General features: G+C 37.3%; 2 protein-coding genes across 4 annotated transcripts; one reads left to right on the forward strand and one right to left on the reverse strand.

Annotated features, from left to right (window-relative positions):
* The first annotated feature begins 4807 nt into the window (after positions 1 to 4807).
* LOC113321010 (serine/threonine-protein kinase Nek5-like) lies at positions 4808 to 10869 on the forward strand. The gene is made up of 14 exons (XM_026568887.1): positions 4808 to 5745; positions 5829 to 5895; positions 5980 to 6045; positions 6127 to 6173; positions 6266 to 6311; positions 6404 to 6484; positions 6570 to 6615; positions 6731 to 6780; positions 7355 to 7436; positions 7513 to 7562; positions 7901 to 7974; positions 8101 to 8152; positions 8238 to 8849; positions 8942 to 10869. The coding sequence occupies exons 1-14, from the start codon at positions 5648 to 5650 to the stop codon at positions 10541 to 10543; spliced, it is 2973 nt and encodes a 990-aa protein (XP_026424672.1). The 5' UTR covers positions 4808 to 5647; the 3' UTR covers positions 10544 to 10869.
* Positions 10870 to 11135: 266 nt separating this feature from the next.
* On the reverse strand, positions 11136 to 15948 carry LOC113321011 (two-component response regulator-like PRR95). Of its 3 annotated transcripts, XR_003346417.1 has the most exons (9): positions 15490 to 15947; positions 14659 to 14820; positions 14437 to 14567; positions 14185 to 14343; positions 13723 to 13894; positions 13193 to 13640; positions 12138 to 12978; positions 11690 to 11985; positions 11136 to 11567 (listed from the first exon to the last, which is right to left on the reverse strand). XR_003346417.1 is itself a non-coding variant. In XM_026568889.1 (8 exons), the coding sequence occupies exons 1-8, from the start codon at positions 15746 to 15748 to the stop codon at positions 11893 to 11895; spliced, it is 2262 nt and encodes a 753-aa protein (XP_026424674.1). In that variant the 5' UTR covers positions 15749 to 15948; the 3' UTR covers positions 11136 to 11892. The 3 variants fall into 3 exon arrangements, 2 of the variants coding, with proteins under 2 accessions (XP_026424674.1, XP_026424673.1); XM_026568889.1 differs by having other exon boundaries at positions 11136 to 11985; positions 14185 to 14340; positions 15490 to 15948; XM_026568888.1 differs by having other exon boundaries at positions 11136 to 11985.
* Positions 15949 to 16605: the final 657 nt, after the last annotated feature.

Here is a 16605-nt window from a genome sequence, read left to right on the forward strand (position 1 = left end):
TATTAGTTTTCGAATTGATTTGATTAACTAACGGTTGTTGATCTTTGATTGCACTCAGTTTGTTTATTCTTGAGAATCTTCCCTTCTGATATAAGATTCACTCAACGGGATCTTTAGAATTGTTTGTAGATCTAAAGACGTCTTGTGATAATCCATTGTTAACAGAGTCCGTTCTATGTGTGATTGATCACAAGAGATTCAAGTTGTGGTGTGCAAGTGTTTATTGAAGATTAAAGAAGATTTGAAGAAAAAGAAGATTTCTTATTGGGTTTATAATCTTTGGTGTGCACAAAACTTGATCGGCTGGGATCCAACTATAATTGGTTTATCCTTGATAGATTTGATTGATTAGTTGCGTAGATCGGCATCATTATATAATATCTTGATAGATCTTATTTTTGATTGCAAAATCTAAACTCTGCTACTTTGGTAGTTGTTGGATAGATAGATCTAAACCCGATAAAGGAGTTTATTGGATTAAACAGAAGAGCCTTTGTCTAACTCATATCAATGAGATTGAATAGAGTTGTTACCGAATAGATTTGTTGTTCCTTTACTGTTTGGAATACGAACCAAAGGAATTGTTCGGTGCGTGCACTTATTGAGTGTCGGAAGCGCAAGGATACTGAAGAAACTAGGTGAACTATAGGTTTAATTGCTTGGTCTCAACTATACGAAGTTGGTTTGATTTTGTATAGCGGCTTAATTATGAGAGTATTCAATTCTGGACTAGGTCCCGGGGTTTTTCTGCATTTGCGGTTTCCTCGTTAACAAAATCTTGCTATGTCATTTACTTTTGTTTTCCGCAATTGTAATTGTTGTTATTATAATTTAAAGTAAATTACACAAACGTTAACTCCATATTACTTGATAGTGGTCCTATAGAGTTTGATTAAGTCCGAACCTATTATCAAGTAATCAAACTTTGATTGTTGTATTGTCTCGATCTCGTATCTATAGACGATCGCACAGAGTGTGAATACCGATTCGTTGTATTGTCTAGACTCAGTCTATGACCATCACTTTCGGTAAGAGGACTTATAGGTGGAAAAGCTTAAGATTGTGGTATATTTGGGTACCGTCGTCTTTTTAGTATGCACCGATATTATTCTAATAACTTCATACGTGTGCGAATATACGATAAATACAGCTGCACACATATGCATATGTTCTGAGTTCAGCCGGGTGAAGTACATATATATAGATATACATATGCAGAGAGATAGGTATAAACAACTAATATAATTTCAACGTATTCCTAAAATTCTTTGCAGAATGAAAATACCCGAAGTTTGATACTTTTGATACTAGGTCAGAAGACGTAAGATTTACAATTTTCGCCTTAGGCAAAAGCCCACCAATACATATTGGCAGTCGGTCGATACATCAATTATACTGCCCGAAGGGATAGATAACATAACTAATATCCAGGAGTAAAAGTTAACTAAGGATCTTAATTGATATATCAACTGATACATATATGATGTTTCCTCCGTTCTTTAATAGGTGACCCAGTTCGAGTGTGCAAAATTATTAAGGTAAGGAGGAGATAAAAGTATTCTTTTATAATTATATTCTTATTGTGGATAGTAATTAGTACAATTTAGAAATAAATGTTATCTAAAACTATACCATAGATATTCGTAAACCTTATACCGTAGAAAAATACTTTAAAATACTTATGTAAAAATATATATATGATTATGAAATTGTACATATTTCTTATATTAACAATAATCAATTAAAAAGATAGTCTTAGAAATATTCCTTTATTTGATAATATAGGTTATTTATTAGTGAGACAAAATACAGATATATCAACGGATACAAATACAGATATGATACATCACACACACAACACACCATGATAGTAATTCCCATGCTAATCTTGTGTGTATTGTTCCAATTTTATCAAATGTCCCCAAAGGGACACCATGATAGTAATTACCCTTACAGTGCTGATCCAAGAGATTATATTATTTAATCAAGAGTTGAGATCAGATGCATTGTTCTATGAAAGAAAATTTGAATATCTCTGCCAATCATTTCTTAAAACAGTTTAACCACCGAGCTGTAATTGGTGGACCACTAAAAACGAACGAAACCATCTATTATTCGTAGGCATTGCAGCTAGGTTATGTTAGTTACAGACTCATAAAATAACACACTCCGCTGACTGCCAACTGGCACTCAAATATATATACGTAGTAAGATCTAATGAGAATAACATCTCCTGTATATTATTGAGATGGATCCGATGTACACCTAACGTGGTGCTGCACTGCAGAAGGAGGTGGTTATTAACTGTCATCCGTTGAGATAAAATCGCAAACAGTGTAACAGTAACATACTTATCCTGTCTCTAACTTTGATACCTTGCTTTACTCAAAATATTCCCCTAATCCCTTTTTAACTTTGTGTTTAACTTTAATTAGTATTATTGTTGTCTTTTTCAAAGGGCATAATGTTCAAGATTGTTCATTGGCACTTAAGCAATTCGGACCACCAAATATCTTCTAGGTCACGTTAACAAGCATTGTGGGTTTGCTGCGAATGCAGGGGAGTCGAGTCGCTAATAAAAATGTGGTCCTTCTGATCATTTCCTTAACTATACCATGAGGAAAAAATGATTTGACCAGCTCAGACTTTAAGGAACAATGGCCGTCCAATTATTCTCTTCATGGAGGCTCATACGTCATAAATAATACGGCACTTTTATCAAAATCCAAAAGATGGAATTGGATGCTTAGCTAGGTCTAGCTCAGAGCCTCAGAGGCCTCTCCAGATTCAAAACTCCTATTTTATGGGGAGAGAAAGGTTAGTTTTCACTCAAAGTACAAATACTAGAAGTGCTATAAAATATCCAGGCTAGATTGGGGTATACTCAAATTTAAACTCTTGCTAAGGGGTGGTCAAAATTGGTGATTTTACTTTAATATCCTTGAACTAATTAACTTAAAATTAAATTCTAAAATTAAAAATTAAAAAATTCTTAATCTTTCCTAATCTCTCTGCTCTTCCACTTCATCTTCTTCCATTTCTTCCATCAACCAAAAATCTTGAACATTGATTTTCAAAAAAAATGGTTGATTCTACCTGCGAAAAGAAGACTCTAAGCAATGTCTAAACTCAAACCCATCATTGTGTTGTGTGATTTGGTTATTATATTAGGTTAAAAATCGAAAATTATGATTTATGTGTCTTTAGTCGGCAAGGTCGTAACATGCATATCTTGCCGACTTTTCATAATAGCCATGGCGACTGTAAATTTTTTCAACAGTCGGCATGGTATTTTTTGAAGACCTTGCCGACTAATACAACAGGCAGGGTATTTTTCAACAGTCGTCGGTTTTTTTTTTGTGGACCCTGCCGACTATATTAGTCGTCTCCTGTGTGTCAAAAAAATAAAGTCGGCATTGTCTTCATTTGAATACCCTGCCGGCCAAAGTTAGTCGGCATCATCTTCATTCATCTACCTTGCTGGCTAAATATAGTCGGCATGGTATTCATTCGTCGACTTTTCATACTTTCAGAACTGAAAGTGTTGATTTCTGATCTAATTTTGAGAATGATTTCATACAACAGCTTTGCAATCCCCTTTTTAGAAGTGTTTGGGTAGTGTGCTTTCATTTCCGTTACAAAAGATTTTCTCAAAACAAAATTTTTTTCATCAAAAATCTTCCCAAATAAGTTCAATCAAAAACAAAATTCCATAATCAAATTCATAATTTGAGAAGTTTTAATCTACTCAATTAATCAATCTAAACTCAATTAATTAAGCTAATCGGATTTTTTTAGTGTTAATCAAACAAGGATATGTTAGCCATTTAGAAAATACATGGTTAAGGGGTGGTTTCTTTTACTTCAAAATGACCCAACTTTTATCTCATTAGGTATACCCTAATTAATCTGCATATACATATGTCTTATCAATTGACATTTTTTTTTATTCTGAATATACGAATCGAGTAACAGAAATACTATAAAACATGGAACAAATCAGAGCTGTCCGGTACGCATGTTGGGATGAATATGTGATTCCAGTTAAAACAAATGCAAGCACGTGGTGAACTGTGGATACCAAAGAAGAAAACAAAAATGAAAAGGATAAACATATATATATATATATGCTGTGCAATGTGCAAATCTGCACTTACTTCTATAGAAATCTTTACCACAAATATTATATATGTCACTAAGCAACACTTTGCAAGTAGCTAACAGTGGCAGTATCTTTTGTCCCACGATTCTCATATCCATTTTCCTGTATATCTATATATAATCAGATCATCATGATGATGAGATTACCGACACTCTAATAATTAGTCAACTAATAATCTCTTATTAGCTGTGTTATATTCCCGGGCTTTGACCAGTCTAACGGCCAATAATATTCTTATTCGGTGATACATTATGCCGTCGTGAGTCCTACATTATAAGTGAGTTGTCTAAAACTGATTCACGACTTGTCTATTCTGATAAAAATCTTCGAGTCTGACTTGACTTCCCTCGTGTTTTCACTTGTATTTCAATTCTGTCGAGGTAGATAGCTGTGTATAACAGGGACACATATGTAAGACTTGAATGCTTGGAATTAGAAAGTCCCCGATTGGAAACTTACCTCATATCACTGTGCCGGTGCCCTTGCATATCCAAATGTCTATATCCAAGTGGGGAAGTCAAGCGATATAGTAACTGAGACTCGAGTCAGACTTACTCTCCCTCCCCCTGTCTAGCAGCGAAACATGGAATCAAGATTTATATGTAGGTAGGGGAGTGGGAGATCAAGAGGAGATAGAGGGGGAGAAATAACTTGTACGAACAACATGGAAAATTATGTTTTGTCTACAGCTGGTAGTGTCGGCGTAAGATGGAGCATGGCCATGAGCCAGCAGCTCCATTAATGCTCAGCATTTCTGATTTCTACATACAAACAAATTAAGTAGAGATGAAAAATATAATCTCATTCATTCTCTCTCTATATTTTCTCCAGTAGACTTGTGGAGTGAAGACAGCACAAGAAGAAGAAGAAGTAGAAACGATCAAGAAGAAGATTGATTGCATTAAACGCATTCAATTCTCAACACTTTCTCTCTATCTCTTTTATGAAGTTAATTTCATTTATTAACTTTACGTTCTATAGATAAATATACTTTCACATACCCAACAACAACAACAACAACAACGAAAAGTAAAAGAAAGGAAATCAGAAAAGGAGAAAGGCAGGCAGACAAAAACTTGGAAAATTCAGCTCTTTATCTTTCCGCAAAAACTAAATTATCTTCTTCGGCAATCATTTTTCTTTCTGTTAATCGATTGACTTGAAACATTTGAGAAGAAATTCTGTTTCGGGATCGAAATTTTGAAGTATTTATCAAGTAAGAGATCTTGGATTAAGATTAATTTATTCAATGATCTAAGGGAATACAGTGGAGTAAGTGAAGATCCAAGGAAACGAATAACTATAATTTCGTTGTTTAATAAGTTAGGCATCTAAATGGATTTCTCCGAAATGGATTCAAGTTAGAGAGTATTGGTATTTCTCACCGGAGATGGTGTAAAAAGGAGGGGCTGTGGAAATCGTTAAGGAATTAAGTTTTTATCAGGAAATTTAAATTTCTTGGTTTTTTTTTGAAAGAGTGGATTCATGGAGTCACATATGGATCATTACGAGCTTATGGAGCAGATCGGTCGTGGAGCTTTCGGAGCTGCGATTCTTGTAAATCACAAGGTGGAGAGGAAAAAGTAAGTGTGTTTTTTTTCTTCTTCTTTCTTTTAAAAAATTTGTCAGTTCTTTCATTGACTCTTATTTTTGTTGTAATTTTCAGATATGTGTTGAAGAAAATCAGGCTTGCACGACAAACCGACCGATGCAGAAGATCAGCTCATCAAGAGGTAAATTAACAAGTTGGATCTTGGTTTTAGTTTTGTCCACTAGTTATCAGTTTTGTCTTACATTTTGGAAAATTTGAAATGTAGATGGCTCTCATTGCCCGAATTCAACACCCGTACATTGTCGAATTTAAGGAAGCCTGGGTGGAGAAGGTGACATGATCATTTAACTTTTCTCAATTCGATCTCTTTAATTTATCGATTTTAGTTTCTGAATTGAAAATTTCATCATAGGGTTGTTATGTATGCATAGTCACTGGATACTGCGAAGGCGGAGACATGTAAGTTCCCAACAACTGTGTTAGTCTATTGGTTATGAAGGAATGCAATCTTTTGTAAATACTAAATTTTTTCTTGGATTTCCTGGTCTTAGGGCTGAATTGATGAAAAAATTGAACGGCGCATTTTTCCCTGAGGAGGTGTGGTGACTGATAACTTCGTTCATTTCGCTGGAAATTTTATACAGTATAATTTTGTATCGTCTCTTGATGAAGTAAATTATGTTGTGCAGAAACTCTTGAAGTGGTTCACGCAATTGCTATTAGCAGTTGAATATTTGCATTCAAATTATGTTCTACACAGAGATTTAAAGGTTTGTAAGAATTGTTAAACACTACTGGATTTCTTGTGCGCTTCCTGAGATACTAGCCTGACTCTATTTCACAATGTTTTGGCAGTGTTCCAATATCTTTCTTACCGGAAAAGACCAGGATGTACGTCTTGGTAGGTTTGATTTTGATGTTTTAGCTCACTAAAATGGACTATCTGCTAACCTGATGAAGTAGTTATTATGTTATTATCGTTGTTTAGTAACCATGTTTACTTTGGTTGTTCTCAGGGGATTTTGGACTTGCTAAAACTCTGAAGGCTGATGATTTGACTTCTTCCGTAAGTTAGTTGTGTGAAGTTGCTATACGATGTTTTCCATTTTACCATTAGTTTAAAAGGATGATTTTTGGTGTTAGAAGGTTTGATGTAGTATTTAGAAGGAGATATCAACCTATATTTACTATTATCTTGTGTTTGTTTGCTCCCTGGAGTAGTTTGGAAATCCCTGTGAAAGTTGTCAAGTTATTTGTGTATTATAAAAATCATAGTCAGCCTATTTATAAGGTCATAAACAAAATTTGTTGTTTTGTTTCTGAGATGAACAATGTTTTTGTCATCATTTAGCAATGTTTTTTGTTTCTGAGCACTTGAAAGTCGTGAGGTTTTAACATTTCGAGCATCTGCTAAGTCTCTTAAAACCACCTCTAGAAAATACAGTATTCCAGTGAAAGATTTAATCGCTTACAAGTGCTATAGGGTTTTGGGAGATGCCCTGGGTGTTATTAGTATGCATGTACTTATTTGGCCTAAAGTTGCTGGTGGTTGGTAAATCAATTGTTTAGATTGATGAAATGTCTATATCTATATTTAACGATTTGTTGGGTTAAAGTTCCATTGTTTCTTTTCTGGTTAGGTGGTCGGGACGCCCAATTATATGTGCCCGGAACTGCTAGCCGATATTCCTTACGGCTTTAAATCAGATATCTGGTCTCTAGGTATAATCTTATTGATCCTTCTGCAAGGCTCATGGTTTCATTTTCTGTATAGAAGTTAAATATTTTCGATGAACAGGGTGCTGTATTTACGAGATGGCAGCTCACCGCCCTGCATTTAAAGCTTTTGTAAGACTTCTTCCACAATTTACCTTTTGTAAGCTTTGGTTGTTAGTTGCCACTTGAAACCGTAGCAGTAGGATTGGGACGTGAAACATGTTTTCTGCATTATGAATCATGTCATTCTTCATATCATATGACATTTGCAGAAATGTTCAAACAAGAAAAAACATTTGCAGAGAAGTTTCATGTTACAGATCCTTAATTCTGCTTGAGGTTTATTATGCATTGTCTGAATTCCTACCTGTCCAGAATATTTTATACATAGTCCTCGGCTATTGCACTTACTTTGAATTTCATGAAGTGTTCGTTCACTCATGTGGTTGGTTTTATATATCTGGTTGCAGGACATGGCAGGATTAATAAGCAAGATAAATCGCTCCTCCATGGGTCCTCTACCTCCTTGTTATTCCTCTTCCTTGTAAGCCATAGTGTGCCTTCACTAGAAGTACATAAGTTTTTAGTTCCATTACCAAAATGTATTTTTGTTGCGCATGCTGCTGTTGGGGTAATAAATTGATACCTTGCAAAATGCCACACTGTGCAGGAAAACACTCATCAAAAGCATGCTAAGGAAGAACCCAGAGCATCGACCAAACGTAAGTTTCTAAAGAAGCATGTGGATGTTCTTTTTTTTAACCAGTAATACCTTACTCTAACAGTTCAGGTTTATCACATGGTCAGGCATCCCAGATACTGAGGCATCCATATTTGCAGCCTTATGTTGACCAGTACCGCCAGTCCACAATGCATAAGGCTAAGCTATCTCCTGAAAAGCCAGTTTCTAATGTGAGACGTGCTCAGAAACAAATGGTTGAAAGCCAGAGCAGTAACAGTTCTGGCAGTGATAAAGAGAGTTTAGTCTCTGGTGATAGAAGCAACTCAGATATGGCTTTTAATTGCGAAAATGAAGTTGATTCTGATCAGCCCATGGCTAATGAGCATATCACCAACCTGTCCACTGGCAAAATAGATGAACAGTATGGGATGGAGCTTCACGAGGATCCTAGACCAAGAGCTGAATCTAAGCAACCGAAGACCATCAAAAATATAATGATGGCTCTAAAAGAAGAGGGACGAATTAGAGAGAGTAGTTCTCCCTTAAGGAGCAACAAATTAAAGGTTGGAGCCAGTCAGAAACCTAGCATAGAATCATCTCCTAAGATTATTCCAAAATCCAACACCGCAGCCTCTGCTTTGAAATCCAACACGGAAACAGCTATTATGGTGATACCAGCTAAAACCAACAGTGATTCTGCAAGACGTGTCCAAGGACCAAGTCCTATAAAGCACCAGGTAATAATGTGAAGCTGTTCTGCTTTTAGTTTATTAGTATAAACAAAAAAAGGAGAAGAAGCTTACCATTTTTATTCACTATTTGTTTTCAGTCACCTGTATTCGAGCATTCTCCAAAAAATAAAGCTAGATATGATGGAACATCACCTTCTGGTTCAGCAAAACAAATTCTAGAAGATGGAGTTCCTAGTAAGCCAAAGCAACGACCTTCGCCTCCCAGTCTAGTTAGGCGACCATCATTTCCAGGGCAGAGACCTGCTGTGTCTGACTCTGCAAGCCCAGTGAACAATTGCACAAGGCCAACCTCAAGTGATACGCAAGAATCTGAAAGGACATCGAACTTGGTGACCAATGGTCATAAGCATACTTCAAGAGAGATCATGCGGGAGTCGGAAAAGAATTCATCTGGGGCATGTATTGCTATAAGAACGGAAAGCAGTAACTCAGCATCATCATCGAGGTCAATTCAAGGTTATGAGCCCTGCAACGAGACAGCAGAACCGTTAATTAAGTTGAAGGAACAGAACAACTCCAGTTTGTCAGACTTGATAGGTCCGAAAGAAAGACTCTCCCGCCCTGAAAGTTCTGATTCTCGTCCACCGTCCGATTCCTCATTTCCTTCATATCTACACTCAACCAGGTCATCTGATCAGTCAACTGAAAACCAAGACTGTAATTATGCATCTCTAGCGTACTCTGTTGAAACATCTGAGGCAGTTCTGGATCTTCAGAAGAGTACAACCAGCAACGACGAAGTGACTTCAAGTTCAGGCCCAGAACCTTACTTCACGAGTTCCGAGCAAGAGTATATCTGTAAAGACGATATCCCTGAAAGCAGACCCAGTAGCAGGACTGATATGAATCCTCAGCCAATCCTCACTTCTGCACCGTATGACGAGGATCAGTTCAACACTTGTAATAGTAACTCTGATATTCCACCACAAAGAAACATCCCTTCGACGCCTAGCGGTGATGATAAGTTTACTGTAAAAGAGCTTCTGTCATCCATAACAGAAATAACACCACCGGTTACACCTAACCCAAGGAATTTGCAGATGGAGAAGGCACTCGTCATGACGAGCCCAATCACCGACAAACCGACACCTACGCACCTACCACCAGCCTTTGATGATGTCATACATGTCATACGCCATAGTAGTTTCCGCGTCGGTAGTGAGCCACCAATGATGGAAACAGTGGAAATGGGGGGTCAGAATATGGATATGGGAAAGTTGCTAAATGTGGTTAGGGATGATGTGGAGATGAGAAACACGGCAACATCTGTAGCCATGAGAACTTCCAGTGGCTCAGAATCTATGACACCAAAATCAAACTATTCAGATGGATCCGGATTAAGGGAAATGGATGTGAGGAACAACAACCTTCCCATTCAAAAACTTGATTTCTCTGAACCAGAAATATCCAGTTCTTCCGAGGCTAACATAGTTAGTTCCAAGGAAGAGGAAACTCCAGTAAAAGAAATACTTGATGTGAAGTCTTTTAGGCAGAGGGCAGATGCACTGGAAGGGTTGTTGGAATTATCCGCGGATCTTTTGCAGCAGAACAGGTTAGAGGAACTATCTATTGTGTTAAAGCCATTTGGAAAGGAAAAGATCTCTCCGCGGGAGACAGCAATTTGGTTGGCAAAGAGTCTCAAAGGAATGATGACAGATGATGTCGGACGCAATGCTTAAGATAAAAAACATCCTAGCTGTGAGTTTCTCTTTGACTCTTCTCTTGTATCCTAGTCCACAATTTCTCAAAAGTTTCAACCTCTCTGTCATCACCTTATTCAAACTCCAATTGAATTCTGAACATATAAACCTCCCACTGATTTGCCTTCCTCTCTTATTCTTTTCCTTTTCCTCTTATATTGATTGTATATAGTGAAGATACAGTTTGAAATAAATCCAATTTGCCGCCAAAAGCATGAAAGTTTTGTAAAACCATTTGGTATCATCTCATTTTTGTTTAATGTTATGCTGATTTTCAAGAAAGCAGTGATCTTAAAGATCCCCCATATTTCAGTTCATGTAATTATTTTTAAGAGCTCCCACAGGTTTCCAGTCAGGTTCTGGCAAACATCAATTACTGTTTTACTCCCTACACAGTTTATCTCAGGGTATTACGATCCAAGAATTGTTCATTTCGTTTGATTGCATTATCTTTCTGTTCATAAGTTTATCTGTAGAGGTAGAAAGATGATAGAGGTAAGTGCACTTTTTCTCTTTTTAATTGTACAAGGGTGTCACAACCTCTTGTGTTTATTCTTACCCAACCATACAATTCAACCCGGAAAAGGAGTGTGTAGCACTATAAAGTAAGAAAAAGAATCTACAATCATCCATCTCCAATTAGATAATCAGGAAACCAGAATGAAGTTGAGACTCCATGACATGTGAGACACAAGTTCTGTTATCAGAGTAGTTGTCTGATACAACAAACAAATAATAGGAATTTAATTGCTCACCTAAAAGCTATCAATGAATGTTGGACCTAAGAACATTCTTCGGAGCAACAGTAGGTAGCACATGATCCCTAACAGGAAAAAAGGAAACTAACCATATGCGTGGTCTCCAGCATACCTTCCCTTTCAAAATAAAGGGGTAAACCTCAACTAACACAGTAATGGATCTTCCTCCTGCAGTGCTTTGTAAAGTTTTCTTGTCATTATTCGGGGTAGTTAAGCTCCACGACAACCACCAATAATCAATATACCTGCCTCGTATACATGAACCAACGTTCACAAGGAAAAATCAAGATTATCATAGGGATGTTAATCATGCCTAAGAAAATCTTCCTTTTCTGAACTAGGAAAATAGGAGGAATTGTTGCATTACCAGGCATTTTAGGAATTAGAAATAGTACATTAATCAGTGGGACTGGGAACTATGCCCCCTTCTATGAAAGGTGCTCTCCGGAAGCTACTTGTTTCTGCAGCCAAAGAAGCTGGGCAGGCCTCGTTTGATACCTTTGAAATATGTATCATGGCTAAAAATGTATGATCTGTTAAATATCATAACTCGAACTTCTTCCCTTGCTGCTATAGTGGTTGGTCACCAACTGGTTGACGCACGAATTGCCCTTTAATTCGTGGTCGTTGCTCTGCAAGCTTTTTCCTATTCTGATATCTTACCTGCAAATAAAATTTAGACCATATTCAGTTTAAATGGTGTGAAGTTCTTCAGATTGGCGAAAGTAACATGGTCCAGCCACAAAAACAACACATCGAATTTTCCATAAAAAATTGTGTCTAGTGGCCAAGATAGCAGATAGCCTCTTCATTACCTTTTTCTCAAAACATCGGTCTTTTCTTTTTAACCGGAATTTGGTCAGTGCAGCCTCACGCCTAGAACGATTAGGGTCCAAACCTTTCCCATTAGAGCTGATATATTTATCTTCATTTCCAGTCTCTGGAGCAGTTCCATTGTTGCCAGGCACACTTATTTCCTCAGATGCGCCATTGCTTCCACTGCCTACGGTGATAGAAAAATTACAGTTACCACCTAGGTCGAGCTGTTCACCAGGAAGATGTGCTACTACTCTTGGTCTTGGATATGCTGGTTCAGTATGAGTCCTTTGTGCTTCCGTGCCTTGCGTCAAACGATCTGAATGGTGATTTCCGAGATACTGACGAGAACTCCAATTTAAGATGTTATTTACAGATTGAGTGTTTTTGTGGGAGAATGGGTCAGGAGTTGCACATACGTCCTTCTGACCAAAATGAGGTATAGAATGGTCGGGACAGAAAATTGGTTGCATCATAGTACCAAAGCCAGCAACCGTACTGTGGAAAGGGATCGCTCCAACAGGAATAGGAAATTGTATTACCTCAAGTTGAGGGTGAGCAGAAACTTCCTTACTAGAAGAAATACCTAAACATGCGGTTTCCTTTGAGCGAACGGATCCTGAATTTTCTTCAACTTCTTTGTCACAACCAGATGAGAACTGGCAGTTCATAGGAGTTTCTCTTCCAAGTGATGCAGTTTCAATATGCGACAAAGGAACTCCCCTTCCGTTACCAGCTTTTTCAAGAATGTCATGATGAAGATCACCACCTTCATCAATTTTAGTGGCTGATGAAGATCCAGTTCTTGGACAAGAGAAGTGATTCCTTTGATTTCTGTACCTACAAATTATACAGAAGGTAGTGTTTCTTGAGAAAATTTATCTTAGTTATGCGTCTTCGTATGACAATCTCATATGAGTGAATTATAGAAGTATAGAATATCGAGGGAGCAAATACACGTAAACCACGTTCACCAACTTGCAAACTAAACAATGCTCTTGTTATGCTGATTAAATTTAGGATACAAATGAAGAAAAGAGGGCAGTATATAAACCTTGAAAATGCGGATGCAATGGAGTGATTTAGGACATGCTTTGTCTGGAGGACTTCCTCTTCCTTGTTTAGCTGTGGTCTTCTCAAAGAGAGCTCCAACAAGTCCGAGGAAACAGAATTGTATGCTGTCCTCTTTCTATCAGAAGCTTTTGCAGATGAACACAAGATATCCTCTCGTTGATTACTAGTTTCCAATGCTTCATCACTACAATGTGTAGCAAGTGCTGTGCCAAGAAATTGTATTATCTCTTTCGGAAGTTTGTTGGTTCCATCATTTTGATCTAGATGTTTGGAGTCAGTAACTTCATTCTTTTCGCTTCTCAGAGAATCTGGGCCTTCTCCCCAGTGTAATGATCCATTACAAACAGCAGTCTTCACCCAAACCTTCTCAGTAGAAACGACATCATGGATGGATAAAGTTATCTTAATCTCCTTTTCAACCACGGTCTCTGCGAGAACAAGTTATAGCATATAATTCATGATCCTCCGACCATGTACAAACCAGAAATAAGACCGGCAGAAAGCAAATACCTTTCCCCTTTGCCTTCTCAGGAGTTGATGCTGACACTGTGGCCATAATGAAGTCATGTTTTCCTAATTCAGGGTTAGTTTCCTCGCAACAGATTATGTTTTCAGCTTCTGGAATAGACTTTCCTAGCTTTTGTGCACTTTCAATTTCCATCTCTGATTTCCTACAAGAACTCTGCCCATACACACACAACAAAAACAGTCGAATCTTAAAGTCCATCATTTAATTTTGTAAACAAACAAATTAGTGACATAGTATGCCTGAATACCGCTAAAACAGCATTAGACCGTGAACTATGAAAAAAGTGTTCCGCAACATTAAGTTGGGAAGTGATGGAAAGGAAGATTCAGTCAGTAATAGGACTATGAATGCTGATCACTTGTAGAAAGGAGAGTGCTTCGGGGAAATGATGTGACAAAATATCCACACTTGAACAAATATAATAACCATAATCTGATGCTCACTTGAGTACGGCTTCCTCTATCTGAACTATCGTCAGCCTTGGATCTAATGCCAGCATTTTCACTTCCGTGGTTACTTGCCACTTCATTGTCTGAATCAGTCTCCATTTTTGTTTTATGGGGTTTTCCATTTTCAGATCCATCTCCACTGCTGCCAGACTGCTGAATGTTTTGGACAGTTCAGAATATTAAATATTAGAATGACTTCAGTTAATCAAACTTTGTTGATAAATAAAGTTTAGGGAAGCAACATACACAATACTTTCTCCAAACATGTTGCCACAAATTTCTCAACTCATTTTTCCTAATTGGCTTCACAAGAAAGTCAGCGGCACCCTTCAGCATGCACTTAAACACGATTCCGATGGAATCGTGCGAAGACATCACTAATAGACATCAAAAGGAACTCTATAAGAGAGGTACTAAGTTACCAATACAATAAAAGTGTGTCTTAACAATTCCACATCTTTAACTTACTGATAACGGGGATGCTTTTGCATATGTTATTGTTCATTATCTTAGAAAGTAGACCAATTCCAGAAATTGAAGGCATCACTACTTCTGTTAGAACAAGATCAAAATTGTAGGGTTTCTTCTTTAACAAAGCCCAAGCCTTTAGTCCATCTGCAACTGCAGCAACTATTGAACACGAAACAGGAGATAAGTAAGGGTAAAACAGCACTATAGTTAGGAATAATTTTCACATTTGACTAAACAATCAACAAAGCACCTGAACATATCCTAACTGCCAATTAGCCTCACACACTTCTTGTTTAAGATCTCAATCTTTCAATTACTTGTGGTACCTCTTGCAGTTATGTAGAGTCCAAATTGTAAGGTTGGGCATTAAACTAAAGGCTAAAGCACATACAAGGCCATGAAATAGTTCTATTGAAATCCTGGGCATCATTCCTCACTACCAGATCTTTAATCTACACCTTGTAAATGGTTTTATGGTCCTCCACCAAATTAAAAACTCAAACTATGAAGTGTAGGTCCTATGGCTCACACATCTGGTTGTTTTTAGGATCTCAGTCCCTCATTTGCCTTATGTTACCTCTAGACACTAACTAACCTAAGACCTATACTACCACTGGAACCAAAATTTTGGCCTATACTTTCCTAATGAATGCTCTTATTCGTACATGTACTTGAAGCATTCAGTTTACAGACCAACACTAAGAAATTCAATTTTTTCAATTTGACACAATCTTTTTACTAAAATCATATATGAACTCACGATCCACGATATTTAGCAAAGCATAAATTTCCAGAGTCAAAATCAAGAAACGAAGAGGATTAACATACCTTGGTAGTTACATTTCCTGAGAAGAGCAGTAACAATATGGCGTGTTGAATCATCATTCTCGACAAGTAAAACCCTAAGAAATCTCCGAGGCAGAAACTTTTCCCAACGAATCACTTGTTCTTCAACTACAACTACTAATTCTCTGCTGTTGCTTAATTCTTCCTCATTTAAGTTGAGATTAACTACAGCTAAACCTTGATCAATTTGCTTCGATGATGTTGATGATCCTTTTCCTGCTGCGATTATCCTTGGCTCCATTATTGTACGGACAATGGAGAAAAGCAGAGAAGGGAAATTACAGAGAGAAAGAATGGAGGGAAGAAGTGCCGCGACTGATAATTCTGTGGCCAATGGAAGTTGGGAAATATCTTTGATATGGACACGTCAGATAGAAAGTAAGTGAAGATCAGATCAGAAAAATATCAAGGAGATACTACCAGTTTGATATTTATTTCGATTTCTCTTGGCCTTTCCTTTTATATTTTCGGTTTTTTATTGGTGTCTGCTGGTTTTTTTGGTTTCCATGGCTTTTCCACTGCCCACTTGTCTGTTTCGCTAGATATTTTTCAGTTCCCTTTTTATTTCCACCTTTCTTTTTCATTTTCTTCTATAGGGTTTTTTGCCTTTGGCATTTTGCCCTATGTCACTTTCCATTTCCCATTTAAATATTATCACAAGTGAGGCAATGGTTCTTTCTTTACAACTTAGTGTGAAGCTAGGCAATGATTATAGTTAAGCAAATCATCAAATTTGCTTATTATCACCCTCTAAGCAAACTCGATAAGTAAAGAATAGTCTAAGTTTGTGTTGATGGTAGCCTTAGCCTGGTGGCTCGCCTTACATAACCACTACCGGATCTGGCCTAATTTTGATTGATGATGCAGGAGGAGCATAGTGCATCCCGGGAGTGGCTGAAAGCGAAGAATATAGAGAGGCTATTACAGCTTGGGTGCAATAAAATGGGCGAAAAGAACAACATTCAAAAGTTGCATTTGGAGGGAGATTGTCTAAATGGCAATCTAGGATCTCTTAGATGAATTAATAACCCAATTATTATGGATTGGAAGGAACTGTTAGGAAGTTTTAGTAGTCGGGTCTGTGTTCATGTTTCAAGA

This window comes from Papaver somniferum, chromosome 11 (genome assembly GCF_003573695.1).
Source record: "Papaver somniferum cultivar HN1 chromosome 11, ASM357369v1, whole genome shotgun sequence".
NCBI lineage: Eukaryota > Viridiplantae > Streptophyta > Magnoliopsida > Ranunculales > Papaveraceae > Papaver > Papaver somniferum.

Coding starts and splice junctions, on each gene's coding strand:
- LOC113321010 (XM_026568887.1), top strand. CDS start 5,648: ATGGAGTCACATATGGATCATTACGAGCTTATGGAGCAGATCGGTCGT. Junction 5,746..5,828: donor CACAAGGTGGAGAGGAAAAA/GTAAGTGTGTTT, acceptor TGTAATTTTCAG/ATATGTGTTGAAGAAAATCA. Junction 7,563..7,900: donor GCCCTGCATTTAAAGCTTTT/GTAAGACTTCTT, acceptor ATCTGGTTGCAG/GACATGGCAGGATTAATAAG.
- LOC113321011 (XM_026568888.1), bottom strand. CDS start 15,748: ATGGAGCCAAGGATAATCGCAGCAGGAAAAGGATCATCAACATCATCG. Junction 14,821..15,489: donor CAGGAAATGTAACTACCAAG/GTATGTTAATCC, acceptor CGTGTTCAATAG/TTGCTGCAGTTGCAGATGGA. Junction 12,979..13,192: donor ATTGCATCCGCATTTTCAAG/GTTTATATACTG, acceptor TATAATTTGTAG/GTACAGAAATCAAAGGAATC.